The sequence below is a fragment of the Lepidochelys kempii genome, chromosome 2 (genome assembly GCF_965140285.1).
Source record: "Lepidochelys kempii isolate rLepKem1 chromosome 2, rLepKem1.hap1, whole genome shotgun sequence".
In the NCBI taxonomy this organism is placed as follows: Eukaryota; Metazoa; Chordata; order Testudines; family Cheloniidae; genus Lepidochelys; species Lepidochelys kempii.
This window is the reverse complement of record NC_136381.1, coordinates 153227226-153243690: the sequence shown is the minus strand read 5'-3', so window position 1 is coordinate 153243690 and position 16465 is coordinate 153227226. Positions and strand designations below refer to the sequence as shown.

Here is a 16465-nt window from a genome sequence, read left to right as displayed (position 1 = left end):
AGTCTGTGCCTGTGGGCTTAGTTGTTTGCTTTAATAAACACTTTCTGTTTAAGAAAGAAATATACAATGACATGGAGGCACCTTGTTCCCAAACATTTAGGGCTTAAAGAGAAGTGCTGCTGTTTTGACTTCAGCACACAACACTTGAAATTTGTAGCAGATGATGTGTCTGTTTAATAGCCCAGTGTCAATCTTGTGTTGTACGTATGTATTACAACCTATAGCTTTGTTGAACTGGGAGAACAAATCATGATTCTTTACAATTATTTTTTTCAAATCTTTGTTGCTCTTCATTAAAAAATATATCAATGCTCAGAAATCCTTTTCAGAAAATGGTTTTCAGCAGTGGATTCTGGTACTGAAAACTGTTTCAGCAAGTGTAACTGAGACTTCCACCAAGTAGCACTGTATTGAAACAAATCCAATAAACACTCTGGGAGGTCACCTTCACTTGCCCCTTTTTTCTTAAAGAGAAGTTCTGCTCTGATAAGTGCCTATAAAAATAGAATCATGGAATTCCCATATTTACTGTCTCTCCATTACTCTACATCACATTTGATCATTTTGCAAGAAAAAGGTGATGGTGTATTCCCCCCAACCCCAGCCCTGCAAACTATGTTCTTTCCATCTCATTCATCATCACCATGAATGAAGATTCTACAATTGGATCTTAGTTAACATTCTGTTGATGATGCATTAGTCAGAAAAGAATTAATCTCTGCAGTTGCTAAAAGGAATAAAAGGTAGCAACATTTCTGTTTTCACTGAAGTAAGCATATATGACTGAATATGCAGTGGGGGAAAATATGGGGATTCAGAGGTATCATGGTCACATAGCCACCTTTCTGGCCATAATTTAACTTAAATTATTTTTCTTTTCCAGAATTGACTGGTTATACTGGTTTTATTTTGACATAGTTGTCAACTTCCATAAAATCTGTTTCCTGCCAGGAAGAGTTAGCCACCTAACCAGAATTTACTTTCCTGTTTCAGATCTTCAAAGATTTTTCCTGCTAAAATTAATCCTATTTTCTGTATATCAAAACAGATGTCCACAACTTTTCACTTTGCTGAATTAACTAGCCATAGGTGCCATTCATGTAGTTGAACACACAGATTTGCCCATCAGGAGAAGGGAAATTTGCTCATACTACATAAAACACCTGTAAAGCATATGTTTTACCTTAGTCACATCTCTCAAGAGAATTTTCTCAACTGAATTTGCTATACACACAGAATTTTTTTCCACAGTCAGGAGCAACTCTCAAATCCAAATCCAACAAATGATTCACTGTATGTGCTTCCTAAATCTACTTCTCAAATTTTAAAGTTAAATCTGTTAATTTTTTGAATTGTGCTAATTTTCAAAGAAATTTAAACTAAAGACCAATTAGGCTATTCAGTTTTGAACCAATATTCCTCAAATTTTTTAGCTGTTTTGAGCAAACAATTTACTTATTTTTCTTTAGTGATAATCAATAAATTGTTGTTGAAGCTAATTTCCAGCCTTAAGGAAGAATGGACGACCATGTTAGTCACTGTTAGCATTTCTTGTGTGTGATGTCACATGCACACATGTATTCCTCTTTTCCTACTTCAGTCTCAGAACAGGATCATTTTCAGAAAAGGGATGGATAAAGCACTTACAGAAAGACCTTCTGTGAGGGGTTTTGGGGAGGTTTTTTTGGTCATTTGTTGTTGTTTGGTGCATTCCAAAGGCAAAGGGAGATACGTTTATTGTTCCCTTGTATTTATAGCATTTTAAATTGAGTTCCGGACTCCTTCATCTGTATTTCTGAGACATGGTCCAGTTTAGAAGTTATTAGCTCATGTTAAAGTTTGACTATATACTTAAACTGCAGCTATGTGTCATTTCATGCCTCCCACACAATAGTTTCTCCCCTCTTGAGGACAGTCCATTAACATTTAGAGGCATGTTCCTATCCCACACTGATGCACTGCCTTTTTTCAAAGCAGATTATCATTAAAACTGGGAGAAATGTTTTGGAAAATAATTTATTTGCCAAAAATTGCAGTTTTCGATCAATTGAAATTGTTTGGGAATTTGGGTCAAAGTCAGCAAAAAGTTTCATCTGAAAAAATGGGGGGAAAAATCCAAAAAAGTCAAAATGTTTCAATATTTTTCTAAATAAAACATTTGGACTTTTCACTTCCACAAGACATTTCATTTAGTAATTTAGCTAGATTTAACCAAAATAAAAATACCCAAAAAAGGTTAAAAAAACCCCACACAAAACCAAAATGAAACATTCCATTTTGGATCAAATTAAATGAGTCTTTCAAACTGAAACAATGTTTTGTTTCTTTCAGTGAGAAAAAACAAAAGAGTGTTCATTTGGGTTGATCTGAAATTATTTGTTTTTCCGGTTTGGCCACTAAACCGAAAAATCAGTTATTCACTCTGCTCTGATTATCATTCACCCCCTTTGTATCTCTGAGTTCCATGTTTAATTGCTTATTTTAATCAGGGTATGGCATACTCACAGGTTCTTTGAAGCCCTTATTATCTATTTGACTCTAATATGATTTATTTTTGATGGTAACTCCGATTGTCACACCAAGATACATCTTCCTCCCATGACAGGAGAGGAGACACTACCAAGATTAAGCCACTCCTGCACAGCTCTCTTCTGTGTGTGCCTCAGCTTTTCAGGAGCCAGCTGTTCAACTGAGAAGCAGCTGACAGCTGGTGCAATGCTCCTCTAAGGATTTACTTTCCACACTACTACCCAGAGCAATTTGGCCTGCTTGTAGTCCAGAGAGCTTCATCTGAAGAAAGCAGAAGAATCTGTTTTTGCTGCACACACAGCTTCTGTTGCCTCCTAACAGGTGGCACAGGGGTCTATCTCATCTCCTCCCTGCTGAGCAACAGGATTGAAGTAGAAAGGTGATATTACCATTGTAAATGGCATTAGTGAGACCATTACTAACATAGTGTATCCAGTTCTGGTATCCACACTTTGAAAAGGGTGTTGACAAACTAGAAAGGCTTCCAAAAAGATCTACAAGAATGATTCAAGGTCTGGAAAACCTGCCATAGAATGAGATACTAAGTAAACTCAATCTATTTCATTTATCCTGTGTTACGCAGAAGGTCAAACTCGATGCCCCTTCTGGTTCTAAAATCTATGAATGATTGGCCATAGACTTTTTCATCTCTAGGATGCAATCAGTGGAGTAGAGCGGGATCAAAGTGAAAGCTGCAGAAAACATGATTGCAAGTCACCAGTGGCCTGTGGTTTGTATACTGAGTAATAAGGCTCTAGGGACATAGGACTCTTACAAAACAATATTTTTGCTACAGTCATAAAAGTCACTTCTATCAGCATAGGCTATGGAAATAATTACCTAATAATACTATGCCTAAAACGTATATGTTAATTATGAAATTAAAGTATGCCTGATCTATAAAGATCCCTGCATCTAGTATCTTGTGAAAGTAAAATAATGTGCAATAGTTTCAAAGGACTTTTTATTTGAAGGACTTTGATTTAGAAAGATACTATACTGATTTAGTTAAGTCAAGCAATTTAAAAATTTAAGGTAAGAAACTGTGAATGCATTTGTTCTTAATTATAAATTGCATTTCTGTCTGCTGCTCATAGTGCCATCTTGCTCCTAAATAACTTTACTGACTTTTACAAATGTTGATTACCCAGCAGCTCCCACTGATGTCAAGAGGAGCTGTATATTACTTAGCACTTTTGAAAATCTGACCATTTATTTAGCAGCCTAAGGAACTGTCTACACAAGAAAGATTCTCTGGAATAAGGCACAGTAGAGTGTGAATGCAAAGTGCAATAGCCATTCTGGAATAACTCCCTCTTTTTCTGGTTTATTTTAAGAGACTTCCAAAGTGGAATAAACTAAATCAGAAAAAGGCAGAATAACAATGTCCACATGGCAGCTTTTCTAGAATAGCTATTGTGGAATAGTTCATTCTGCAATAGCTATTCTGGTCAATTTCCCCATGTACACAAACCCTAAATCATGTAACAAGTCAGACTGAAGTGACTAAACTAGATGTTTGGACCTGTATCAGTCCCTATCCTGCATGTTTTGCTACATTCCATAGGTCCTTTCTGTCTCTTGCTAACTCCCTGATTTCTACTGGTATTTCTGTTGGTAAAGCAGTAAAATGCAGCATCTAAGTGGTGGAGAAGGAATGTATGATAGTGGTTGTTAAAGCGCAGGACTGGGAGTCAGGCATTTTGAATATTATCCCTGGATGTGCTATTGACTTGCTGTGTGATTTGGGGTAAGTACTTATCCTATGTGGGTCAGCCTTGGCCCTCCCTCCCCTGCCTCTGGACCATGCAATTGATTCTCATTTAAAATTCTCTGGATGGGGAAGAGAAAGAGAGAGAGTTGGGCCCTCTGCCTTCTGTAAGTAACAATACCCACACTTCCCCAGACTCACAGAGCTCTTGTGAGATTGAAATCATTAGTGTTTCTAAAGCATTGTATGATCCTATGAGGAAGGCCATATATGAGTGCAGAGTAGTAATATTATTGTGTGTATTTAGTACATTTTCCACTGGTAACATTGAAAGTACATGTGAGTAAATATACCTGAAACTGATAATGTTTGAAAAATATACAAATTACTTCCATGTTGTGTAACTTGAGTTTTAATCTGTCAAAGAGTCACATTTCATATAGAGTTGAAATTGTAAAGAAAAATATCTACTGAGTATTAGCTCTTTATTAGGCAAACACTAAATTGTCTGCTAGGGCAGGTACAGTAAACAGTGGAAAGGAAGTTAATTAACATCCCAAAAGCAGCCTTTTACTACATTTCCCTGAGGGAGAAGGATGCAACCTGGTTTCAAAGAGGCTTATTGTGTATACCTTCCTTTACAGGAATTTTGTAGATCAGTGAAACTGTAGAGGAAACTGGAACCTGCCTTGTGTAACCAACACAGGAACTATAATGGGAAATGATTTGGGAGAAAACAGAAAAGAGTCAGGCCAATATCCCCTGGCTAAAGATACTGGAGGGATACCATTTTGTGAGGGAAATGGTATGATAAGTAAAGCTATGATATTAAAAAGGTGCTGCAGGGCAATGATGAATTAGGCTCACAGTGTCTGGTGCTTTAGCCAACCTGGTAAAAATGCAGGGGACGGCCGCAAGCAGTGAGTCTATTAATTAACAACAATCCACATGGTTTCATAAAAAATAGGTCTTCTCAAGTAAACCTGATATCACAAGTCTGGATAAATGTGCTGATATAATATACTTGGGCTTTTGTAAAACATTCTATCTAGTACTACATGGCATTCTGACTGAAAAACTGGCACTATTCAAGATCAATATGGCACACTTTAAATTGATTAAAAGTAAATAATTGATATATTGGAAATGTTAACGGTGACTCTACAATGCGTGGGGGTATTTCTAGTGCGGTCCTGGTTCTTGGCCCAACACTATTCAATATTTTTATCAATAATCTTTAAGAAAATACAAAATTGTTGCTGATAAAAGTGACAGATGATGCAAAGATTGGTGAAGTGGTAAATAAGGACATGGATATAGCTCACTAATACAGAGTGATATGGATTGCTTGTCAACTCAGCACAATCAACATTATGTTTTAATACAGCCAAATGCAAGGTAGGGTGACCGTACGCCTGTTTTGACCGAGACAGTCCCTTTTTTAAGCCCTGTCCTGGCCATCTCGACTTTTTTGACAAAAGTGGGCATTTATCCTGTTTGCTCTTCCCAACTTGATCAGTTGGCAAGAGCAAATGGGACAAATGCCCACTTCTGTCCAAAAAAAAGGAGATGTGCGGCGGAATGTGGATGGGGGTTGAGCGGCAACGCCAGCCCTGTGCAGTGGGGAGGCAGGGCTCAAGTGGGGGGCAGGCAGGGCTCAGGTGAGAAGCGACGTCAGCCCTGCACGGCGAGTGGGGGGCAGGGCTCCGGCAAGTGGCTTGGACCAGCCCCACACGGGGGATGGGGAGTTCTCAGGGTAGCCCCACACGGCGTCCCAAAGAATGGAGGCCAAATTTACATGATGGAGGGACTGTCTTCTGGAAAGCAGAGATTCTGAAAAGGAGTTGGGGTATCATGGTAGATAACTGGCTTAACATGAGCTTTCAATTTGACGCTGTGTCTAAAAGATGTAACATGATACTTAGGTGGAATGAGGTAACTACATCCCAGCTAGATGGGAGGGAGTTCTAGGGAGATCTCAGTATGGAAAAATTGACAAACATTGATCTACCACATAAAGTCACTATAAGATACAGTGGCTAGAAGCTAAAGCCAGCGAAGTTCAAAATGGAAATAAAATAAAAATTCTTAACAGTGGTGATAATTAATCAGTGGTCTCGTTCAGCAGTTCTCCAAGGGTCCAGTCCGAGGTCCCTTGAGGATCCACGAGGGTACTCCAGGGGGTCCGCGAGTCATGTCTGGGGCCGCCGGCCCCTCTGGTCAACTCCTCCCCCTCCCTCCCAGTGCTTCCTGCATGTTGCAGAACAGCGGTTCAGCAGCAGGCAGGAGGCGCTGGGAGGGAGGAGGAGGAGCGGGGACGGGGCGCACTTGGGGAAGGGGGCAGAAAGAGGCAGGGAAGAGGAGGGGCAGGAGAGAAGTGCAGGTGGAAAGAGGTGGGGTGGGGCCTTGAGGGAAGGGGTGGAGTGGGGGCAGGACACCCCTGGGGAAAATTGGAAGCCAGCTTGGGGAACCGCAAAAAGTTTTAAATCAAAATGGGGGTTCTCGGGTTGCTAAAGTTTGAGAACCGCTGGTGTAGTTCACACTTAGGGCTAGGTGCAGGAATCTCTGAGTAAAATGTATGTCCTGTGTTGTGCACGAGATCTGGTTAGATAATCAAAATAATACCTTCTGACCTTAAAATCTATTAATAAGTTAGGAATGGTACAGAGTCTTTGCAGAAGAATCTAAAATTTCTAGTACCAGCCTGACAACAATTTTAACAGTCTATGTGATCTAACCCTGACATCATAAGATTTTTATTAAAATTACATTTGGCTGGGGGAGAGGACATTACCTTCAAATTTTGTTAGATTTCATTTCTAGCATTTGGTAATAGTTCTTTACCAATTAGTAATCAAACCTGACAGATGGGAAAGCTTAAAAACAACCCAAAACTAATATCTTAAAGTCAAAATGACAGATATTCACATGCCCGAAGCCTCTCCCTATCAACCCCAGATTTGGGATTGTGGATTAGCGCTTATTACATCACTTGAAGGTGGAGGCCAAGTCTCCCACAGGACCCAATTCTGCATTCCACTGTGGTCCCTTTGCATTACTCTAGTGGTGCAAAGGGGCTGCAAACCCAGCAGATCTTACCAACTGGAAATTCCCTTTGCATGGAAGGAGTCTCTGGGTGGCAAAGAGGCTCTGTAACATCCCCCTTGCAGACAACATAGGGGAAATGGCAAGGAGCACAGAAATATGACTGAAGCTATATTCCAGACATCCCAGATTGCCAGAAGAGCCCTTTGGAACACAGGCAGAGGGGCATAAATAAGAGCAACCCTGAGGCTGCTCTAACTTACTCCAGGAGCCAATCTAGTGCTCTGCCAGACCCAGAACTGAGGAACCGCAAAGGTGATGCAAACATCAACCTCACCTCAAGTTATGTGCAGCTTTGCTGGGTCCAAGAATCAGGCCCACAGCATATCTGGCTTCTTAGATTTTCAGAATATTTTACTATTTTGTAGGATTACTAGTACATGAAAGGTTTCAGAGTAGCAGCCGTGTTAGTCTGTATCTGCAAAAAGAAAAGGAGTACTTTGTTAGTCTCTAGGGTGCCACAAGTACTCTTAGTACATGAAAGGTATTCATTGCACGTAGCAGTAAATTCCAAAAACTCAAAAAATTCAGATTTTGCCCTCTCATTCTGTTGTTCTGGCACTGCCGGGTTAAGGTAAGCTTGACACACAGCTCCAGGAATGTGGTCTTCCACATTCTGAAGTTCGGGAGCCACTGCTGGTCATTCCAGGTTTCACAAAGATCCAGTCCCATAATGAAGTGCTTATTGGGTGGCCCCAAACATGCCACTCTGCTGAGTGCAGCTGCTCCACGAATAAATTCAACAGGAATGGCTGAGTGGCATCAAAGGATGGGTTCTCCTCTGGCAACTCCCTCCACCTGCAGATTCCTCTAGTCAGCACTTCAGAAACAGTGCTGCAGCTTCTCCATAGTAATAAAGAGGAGTTCTGCAGTTCAGAATTGCATTGGCACCAACTGAATTCCAACAAATGATGGATGCTTTCAGAATTCCCTCAAATGCCAATAGAAATTCCGTAATATGCCCTAAAAATTGGCCACAATGCAGTGATCTTGGAAGTAATGCAAGGGACTCTGGAATACCTTCTCAAACTCTCCATCATGCTGAAATCATTGGTGGTGCTGTGTGGTTACAAGTCTTGAAATGTGATGCTGTTTGTGTCTATTCAGTTAAATCAATTTAAGTTGTATCAGTGCAACTTCTGCAGGCAGACAAGCCCTAGGAGATTTAATAAAATATTTCCATTGCAGCTCCCCACCCTACCCTTTTTATAGCGAATATTCTGTTATCCACAGGATTTCACCCCATTTTTTTTGTTCACACATGGAGGAATTCTGCTTTTGTTTATCAAGCCCAGAAATAGCAATTCCTCCCCCCTTCATCATTATTTGAAGCTCCTTTCTTGATGTATTCATAGGATAGAATAACTTTATACTACAGAAGAAGTCAATTTACAGTTTGAAGCGGAGTTCTCTGCACAAGCCTGCGATGTCACCTTACATAGAATGATGAGCCCTGAGGCTCATATGAAATCTAACAGGCATGTGCCAGAGAATGTTATGCTGTCTGTGTGCATGTTGGCAGAGAAACTTAGGGATGCACCTTCTGTAAGTCAGGGATTTATACCTAAATAAGGAGTGCTGCCCATCTCTCTCCCTTCCTCTCCCTCACCTGAACACCAGTGGAAAAGCAAGTAGAAAATTAGAGCAGCCAATTAACTATTAAGTGATCTTATGTTTGGAAAATCCTGAGGGAGAAAGACAGAGAGAGACATCCCAGAGGTAGTGTGGTAGCTAGGAGAAGCCTTAGCATTATGTCTCTATTGGAGTGACATCAAAAGATAGCCGAACAGGCCACAGACTACTTTTCAAAATCAAAGTATATTTATTATTACTGCTAAGCGCCAAAAATGTGCTCTAATTTTTGCCAAAATAACACTGCTATTCACAATTATTCATGCACATTGCAACTTAAGTGTAACTGTAGTTTAATATATAGGACTCTGCAGTAAATACCTATATCAGAAAGTGTAAACTGCTATTTAACATTTACAATGTAATGGTTGTGCTCTCCTAGGTGTGATGTGTACCCAATAACACCCCATCTTTAGTGCTGAGTGTAATCTATGTTAGTATGAGGACATAGAAAAAATGCTTGTCAATTTCACCTTCAGCTCACATCTCCTTTCTTGTCCTTAGGCTTCTCCCTTGTATTCTCCTGACTGCAGCCCTTTATGAAACATGATGGGAGAGAACACTTTTGTCTGTCCCCTTTTGATTGAGACTCCTGAATGGAGATAAGGATCCAGACACCTTTTCCTTTTTAACTACCTCTCTTTTGAGGTTAAAAGGATTTGCTCTGTTTGGACTGGCCTGTGACAAGTTACCAAAACCAATCTATGACTGATATAGGCTTCTTAAAATTAAACAATGTATTGAAAATAGAAAGAAAATTTTAATAAAACAGAAAGATATTTGCAGAAAATATCTAGATTTTAATTGTTCATAAAATAGTTTAGATAAGGTACTCTCTGCTTAGTTACAGAATAAGAGAGGGAAAATGCATTATATTCTTAGAAATTCAGCTATTCTCTTAGATACTCTTGGACCAACAGCATGAGACATTCTCCTTTCTGTGTTGCAATGATCTGCCTGCTGTGCCAAGAGCTGTTTTCCAAATCTTTGATTGGTGATTCAATTCATGTTAAAGAACACTACCATAACAGGGTGAGTTACATCAGAAGTTCTACAAAGTACTGGTAGATTAAGTGTAGTATCTGGAGAAAGTGAAATTATCTCAGACCTCTGTACAATGTTATTGTTCCCTCTTTCTGATAATAATCCCCCCTAGTTCTGAAACAATCCCCCACCTTCTTGGCTCCAAATCCTGTTTTAAGTAATTTTGACCTTCAAAAGACAAGATGATTGAATTCTGACTTGTACATCCATTATTTTTGGCTATAGGTGTTGAGGCTTCATAAACTTGCAGTCTGTCTGTGCCATTTTGTGTACTGGGGTTCCAAGAGACAGAAAGTATATTCCTCATTAAGGGGCTATGTTCAAAAGCACAAAGGGCAGGTAGGCACCCAACTCCCATTGAAAAATCAGTGGAAGTTGGGTGCCTGACTCCCATCTGTGACTTTGAAAAATCTCTCCCTATAATCCCTCTTACCAACTTTCACTTGCTATGGAACAAATATTAGTGACATACCACATTCTCTGTCACACTGCTCAGTTCCTTTATGTTAGGGTTGTTTATTTCCTACAAAATTAAGTTCTACTCTAGTACCTGAATGAATGTATAACCAAAGGGAGAAAAAAAGAAGAAATACACCTTAGTTATTGGTCCAATACTGAGACTTGTCAAGTTTCCTCAACTCCTAAAACCAGATCCAAAGCCCTTTAAAGTCAGTAGACTTTGGATCAGTAGACAGGCTCCTAGAGAGCAGAAGATACTCAGTAGCTCGCTTTACTTGGCCCTACATTTCTAAAACAACATAAACAACAAAATCTAGCATGGTCAAGAAGGGTCTTATTCAAAGTGTATTGAAAACTCAATGAGAGTTTGGTCACTGACTTAATCCTCAATCCTACAAATACTTACACTTGTACTTAATGTTATTCACATGAGCAGTTGTAGTAGTACTCATGTGCATAAAGTTAAACACATGCATAAGTGTTTGCAGAATTTGAACATTAAATTGGAGCAGGATCAGGCTTTTGATTTCCCTTGAAACAAACCTTTGCATTTTCATAAATTTGCTTGATCACATTTTCCTGAGAAAATATAGTACACAGCCCCATCTAGCCTGTGCCCCACTTCGGCAAAGGACTTACGCATGTGCTTACCTTTGACATATTTAAGTGCTTTGCTTAAGAGGAGTGGGGTTAATCATATGCCTAAAGTTATAACATGAAACTACTCACTGCTTTCCTGAACTGTGGCCTAATTGAGAAAGTGCCTGGCAATGACTTGAATATAAATAATTGGATTTACAGTAAACGTATTTTTATATATTACAGAAATCACAAGCAGTAAATTAACAATACTCATTTAACTTGCCAGAAAAATATCTCAATATATAAATGCTTTAAACTGTATAAGTCAATCCAACTTGAATTAATTTAATTATTTTTCATGGGCTTTTCATTACAACTTTGTAAAAAAATACAATATATTTCCATACTTAAACAAAGTTGTCTCAAGGGGGATTTTGTAAAAAAAACAATAAAAAATGTTTAAGATTCCAAAGCATTACCATATGTAGACTTCAATATTATAAATGCACTTATAGTATATCTCAATATATTAAAAAATCAGATTCTTTCACTTGCTATCAAGCCCTGAATTCAATGTTCTGTTTCCCCTTTAGGAGATGATGATGGCTCTGTATCTGTAAGAATGCAACTGTAATGTCCTAAAAGAGATGCACACTCCCTGGTCAGTGATTATGTCATGAATGGAATGTAGGTCTCCTGCTCTAACCAACAGGCCACATATTTTTGTCAATCTCAGCAGCTGGGCAAGGACTGAGTGGGCCTGGTAATTTAACTACACTATTACCCACGTTTTGTCCACATTAGAGTTAAGACAGCAGCTGAGTAGTATCAAGAAGCCTGCATTGGCATAACTAAAATTTAGAGGATAGACCGACAACTTTTTTTCAGGTGCTGTCATTCTGGTACCTTTCACAAGTGCTAAGTTATTTAATTGTTACTGTTAAGCATACAATACTGTTCAAAATATGCTAAGCATTTTCTAAGCACGGAAAAGACAATTTATATTTTAATAAAATGAAAATAATGTTAACCTGTTCACATGGTACATGTGTCAATTTATTACATTCCCAATTAATTCTATAGATAACCTCATTCTATCTTCACTAATTGAAGGACCTAAGAAAAGTGTATCAATTAAAACAAGCACAGCCATTCTCAAAATCAAATCTGCACTTTTTTTACACTGTAGCCATTAGAGGATTGTATATGAACTCTCCTATACATTAAGATGAATTAACATCCTATGATCATTGAGGGCTAGCTGATATCCAGTATTTCCCCCGGCCATTGCTATTAACAATCAAGGGGAATTCAAAGCTAGATACCAAGTTTATGACAGGACCCTATTTCTTAATTTCTCTGGAGCGTTAAATAGTAAAAGTGGAGTTTTTTAACAAGACTGTTATTTAACCCATTGAGAAATAGAACTGGTTTTCTAAATACTTTCAGTGTTAGCTTTCTAGTTCAGAAAGAAAATTCTGTGCTAATAAATAACATACATATACTAGACAAATGTTTTGAGGTTTAATTAAAAGTGTAGCTGCTTATTGACTATTATTGGATCCTTATATGTAAAGGGGAAATCTTGTCCAAGTTTGCCTATTTTCTTTTCTTTACACATTTTTTGTAATAATCCCATCTTTAGGAGTTATCAGTTTAAATAGGATATGTAGAGAAGAATGAATTAGTAAAATTGTGAGTATTTCTGACAAATATTGTGCTTATATAAAATCAGGTATTGTCATTCAGAAAAAAACCCATAATCCCTTTCATTATCATTTCACAGTTCACTGGCATTCATTTTCTAAGGACAACTAATGACTACCTTTGGCTCATCATGTCTGTATTCTATTTCAACATACTGCATTAATACAAAAAAATGCTGCCTTAGAATGTTTGCTTAGCATTTGTGTCTTCAATTATATGCATTTCCCCTTGAAGAGATTTGAAAAATTACTATGCTAAAGATAATATAGTTTTATGTAAATAAAAAGCAGGAGCTACAGAATAAGAGATTCCCTAAATAGACATATTACAATGAAAGCAGCCTCTCCTTGATGATCTCGGTTTATTTCCATCAGATTTTGGGGACAGAGTAGGAGAAAAGAAAGGTTTTTCTTAAAACAGATTAGGACAGGGAAGATGTTCAATAGTCAATTGCTTTACCAGGTTTGTCTTGGAAATGGATATCAGACACTAGAATTACACAAGAAATGACTGCCATCTTCAGGAAAGGTTCAACATTGAATCAGCATTTATTCGCTGCAAACACACGTTTATTAAAGTTGTGACGAAAAGCAAGTGTAATTCAGCAAAAAATACTTTTCCAAACCCCATATCCCTCCATACAATTAAAGAGAATGAGAAATTCCTGTACCAAATCTCAGGTTTCAGAGTAGCAGCCGTGTTAGTCTGTATCCGCAAAAAGAAAGGGAGGACTTGTGGCACCTTAGAGACTAACAAATTTATCTGAGCATAAGCTACATGCTCAAATAAATTTGTTAGTCTCTAAGGTGCCACAAGTCCTCCTTTTCTTTGTACCAGATCTGACATCGTTTCCGGCCCAATGCCCTCCTCCAGCCTCAAAGAAACAGATCTGAAACATAGGGCTTTACAGGAATTATATGTGGCATACACACAACACGGAGAAACTGCAAATTTAACTCTTTGTGAACATCCGCTGCTTTGATTTCACAACACTGTATTCATGCTGTCACCTCTGAAATTCGCCTGCATTCCTTAACGGGGGTATGTGTGTGTGAGAGAGCGCGCACCACACGCAATTGATACCACTACATAACCTATTAATCGTAACAAATGGGGTAGTGAGGACAAGGAGACATAGATCTCTACATCAAACAGGGTAATGCTTACGCTGAATAAATCTGCGAGAACTAGAAGACGAAGATGTATTCACATCCTTACTTTGCATTCACCCTCCAAACACACCTCTGGAAGGACGTCCCTGCCTGCTCAGGCCATGGAAGCTAAAGCTGAAATGTGACAAAACCCACAAGCTCCTTTTCCCACCTCCTCACAGAGCTTCCTTCAGCTACATCAATTGCCACTCAAATCCAAATGCTGCATTTTATAAATCCGGATCGCAGGGCAGGCTCATTGGGGGAGGGGGGGGGAGGAGAAAAGAAAGAAAGAAGGTCATTGACGTGCATCTGTTGCTTAATAAATCGAAACCGCGCTGGGAAAGAGAGACAGCCTGCGGTTCTTAACGTAGAAATCATCAACTAAACCCATCCTTCTACAAGCTTATGTCAAGAAGAAGGGAAGCAAACCCAAGCTACCAGACAACCTAGCAACCTAGACACCTGCCCGGCCCAGCTCCCACCTAGTCACCGTGCCCCCTGTCTTCCCCAACAAGCCAGCAGAGGTGGTATCGGCCGCATTCTGCTCTCAGCGACACCGCTACAAAATGCGGAGCAAGCCCATTGATGCCCGCTGAGCTAGTCCGGCCGTGCCCCGGTGTCACTGAGAGCACAATATGGCCCGTCCGCCCCGCTGCCTGCTTCTCCACCACTGCACCCTGGGCTATCTCGCCGGAGTCTGGCTCCATGGCAAAACACCATTTGCAGCCCTCAACATCTGTCGGGTGTTTGCACTCCATGTTGACACACAAGGCTGACGCCCGGAGCAGAGCTCGCGGGTCAGGCCAAGTGGGGAGAGCAATCAGCTGCGCATCAACCTGTCCGGATGCCCCAAGGTCCGGGGCTCTGGGAGGTGTGGGGGAGGGGGAATGCCCTTCCCGCTCCCAGCGCCTGCCGCATCCCCCGGACTTCCCGGGGCACCTCCCCTGCACACCCCAGGCAGGCGCGGGGGAGGGGGCAGCGGGCTGGCACTGAGAGGCTGCCGCCGGAGAACAGCATCCCTACCTCGGTGTCATAGAGCCGGAGGTCCAGCGAGTAGGGGTTGAGCAGGGACTCGTTGCGGATCTGATCCATGGCCAGCTGCACGGCGGGCAGCACGCCCCGGCCGATCTTGCTCTTCTGGTCCTCCTCCGACTGGCTGAGCGGCATCAAGCCCATGATGGAGATCGGCGTGGTGGCGTTGGGGGCCAGCCCGGCCGCCCCCCGGGAGTGTCCCCGCGCCCAGCCCAAGCACAGGAGCAGCAGCAGCATGGCAGGGCAGGCGGCGGCCGCGGCCGCGCGGGGTCTCTTCGGGGAGGGCGGCATGCTGCGGGCGGCGGCGGGGGCACGGGCTCCCTCACGCCGGGCGCATCGCTGGGTGGCCGCTTCCCCCGGCCAGGCAAAGGGCGGCGGGGATGGGCGCGGGCGACGCCGGGGTCTGCTGCCCGCTCTGCACCGGCACCCCCGGCAATAATCCTCCTGGCGATGGCGCCTCCTCCTCCCCAGGTCCGCCCGCCGCAGCCGGCCGCGGCAAGGCGCGGAGAGAGCCCCCCAGCCCGCAGCGGCCGGAGGGGACCTGCCTCCCCTTGCACTCAGCGCCGCAGCCGGCCCGCGCAGCCCCGCTCCGGCGCGCGGGGGGCGGCAGCCTCCATCGCGGAGCCGAGGCGCGGCGAAAGGGAAGGCTGCGGAGAGAAGCCCCCTCCGGCGGCCGGGCGGCGGAGCAGGGACGCGGTGCCGCGGCTGTGCCTGCGGGGTCTGGGGGAGACGCTAGTGCCGCATTCCCCTGAAGCCGCCGGCAGCCGCTCGCCCCCCCGCGGCCCGCGCCCCGCGGCTCGCCGGACGGGAGAGGCGGGAAGGGACAGTCTCCCGCTTTCCTCCGGGAATCCCAGCCAGGCGGCCCCGCCGCTGCATCCACGCCGCCGCCGCCCGCCGCCGCTGCTTGGGATTGTTGTCACCGGGCTTCTTCCCGCCGCACGGAATCGCTGCCGAGGAGGAGACAGCGGCGTCAGGAGATGCGGGTTTGGGCACCTCCACCAGCCTATAGGAGAGAGAGCGAGCGAGTGCTTGGGGGCGGGGGGCTCGCTCCTGGCAGCTGCACTCAGTGCCTGTGAATCCGAGATGTCTCCAGGTAGAAGGCTGCGCTGCGACCATAGAGGGACATCTGGAAACGCGGGGGTGTTCGGTGTGTCGAGGCTTTTCCATGGAAGGGCTCCATTTTCAGTCCGACTTTTGGATTAGAAGGAGATCTGTGGAAGCACAAACAGGTCATTACATGCCATGACTGGTATGTTGTCTGCCTGGGTGATTAGTACAGCTCCGCATATATTAGCCCCCTCCACGGAAAAATGTTTGTAATCAGCTGGCAAGAACTACCCTTCCCATTGCCCCATTCTAGGATCAAAACACTCTCCACACCCTTACAGTCACTCTGCAAGCCCATCCCACCCCATACACCCCTCCCCACACATACTGAGCACACACTAGCCCACAAATCCACAGACACGCTAAGCACAAAGCCTCAAACACACCCCACCTCGCGGACTTC

General features: G+C 42.5%; 1 protein-coding gene across 2 annotated transcripts in view; it reads right to left on the bottom strand.

Annotated features, from left to right (window-relative positions):
- GABBR2 (gamma-aminobutyric acid type B receptor subunit 2) overlaps positions 1-16256 on the bottom strand; it is an 842671-nt gene extending 826415 nt beyond the window's left edge. Inside the window, exon 1 of one of the 2 annotated variants that reach the window (XM_073332465.2) lies at positions 14947-16256. In XM_073332465.2, coding sequence (XP_073188566.1) covers positions 14947-15246 — 300 coding nt within the window. In that variant the 5' untranslated portion in view covers positions 15247-16256. The remainder of the gene's footprint in view (positions 1-14946) is intronic. The other variant, XM_073332464.2, reaches the window with a different exon arrangement.
- Between the last annotated feature and the right edge of the window lie 209 nt (positions 16257-16465).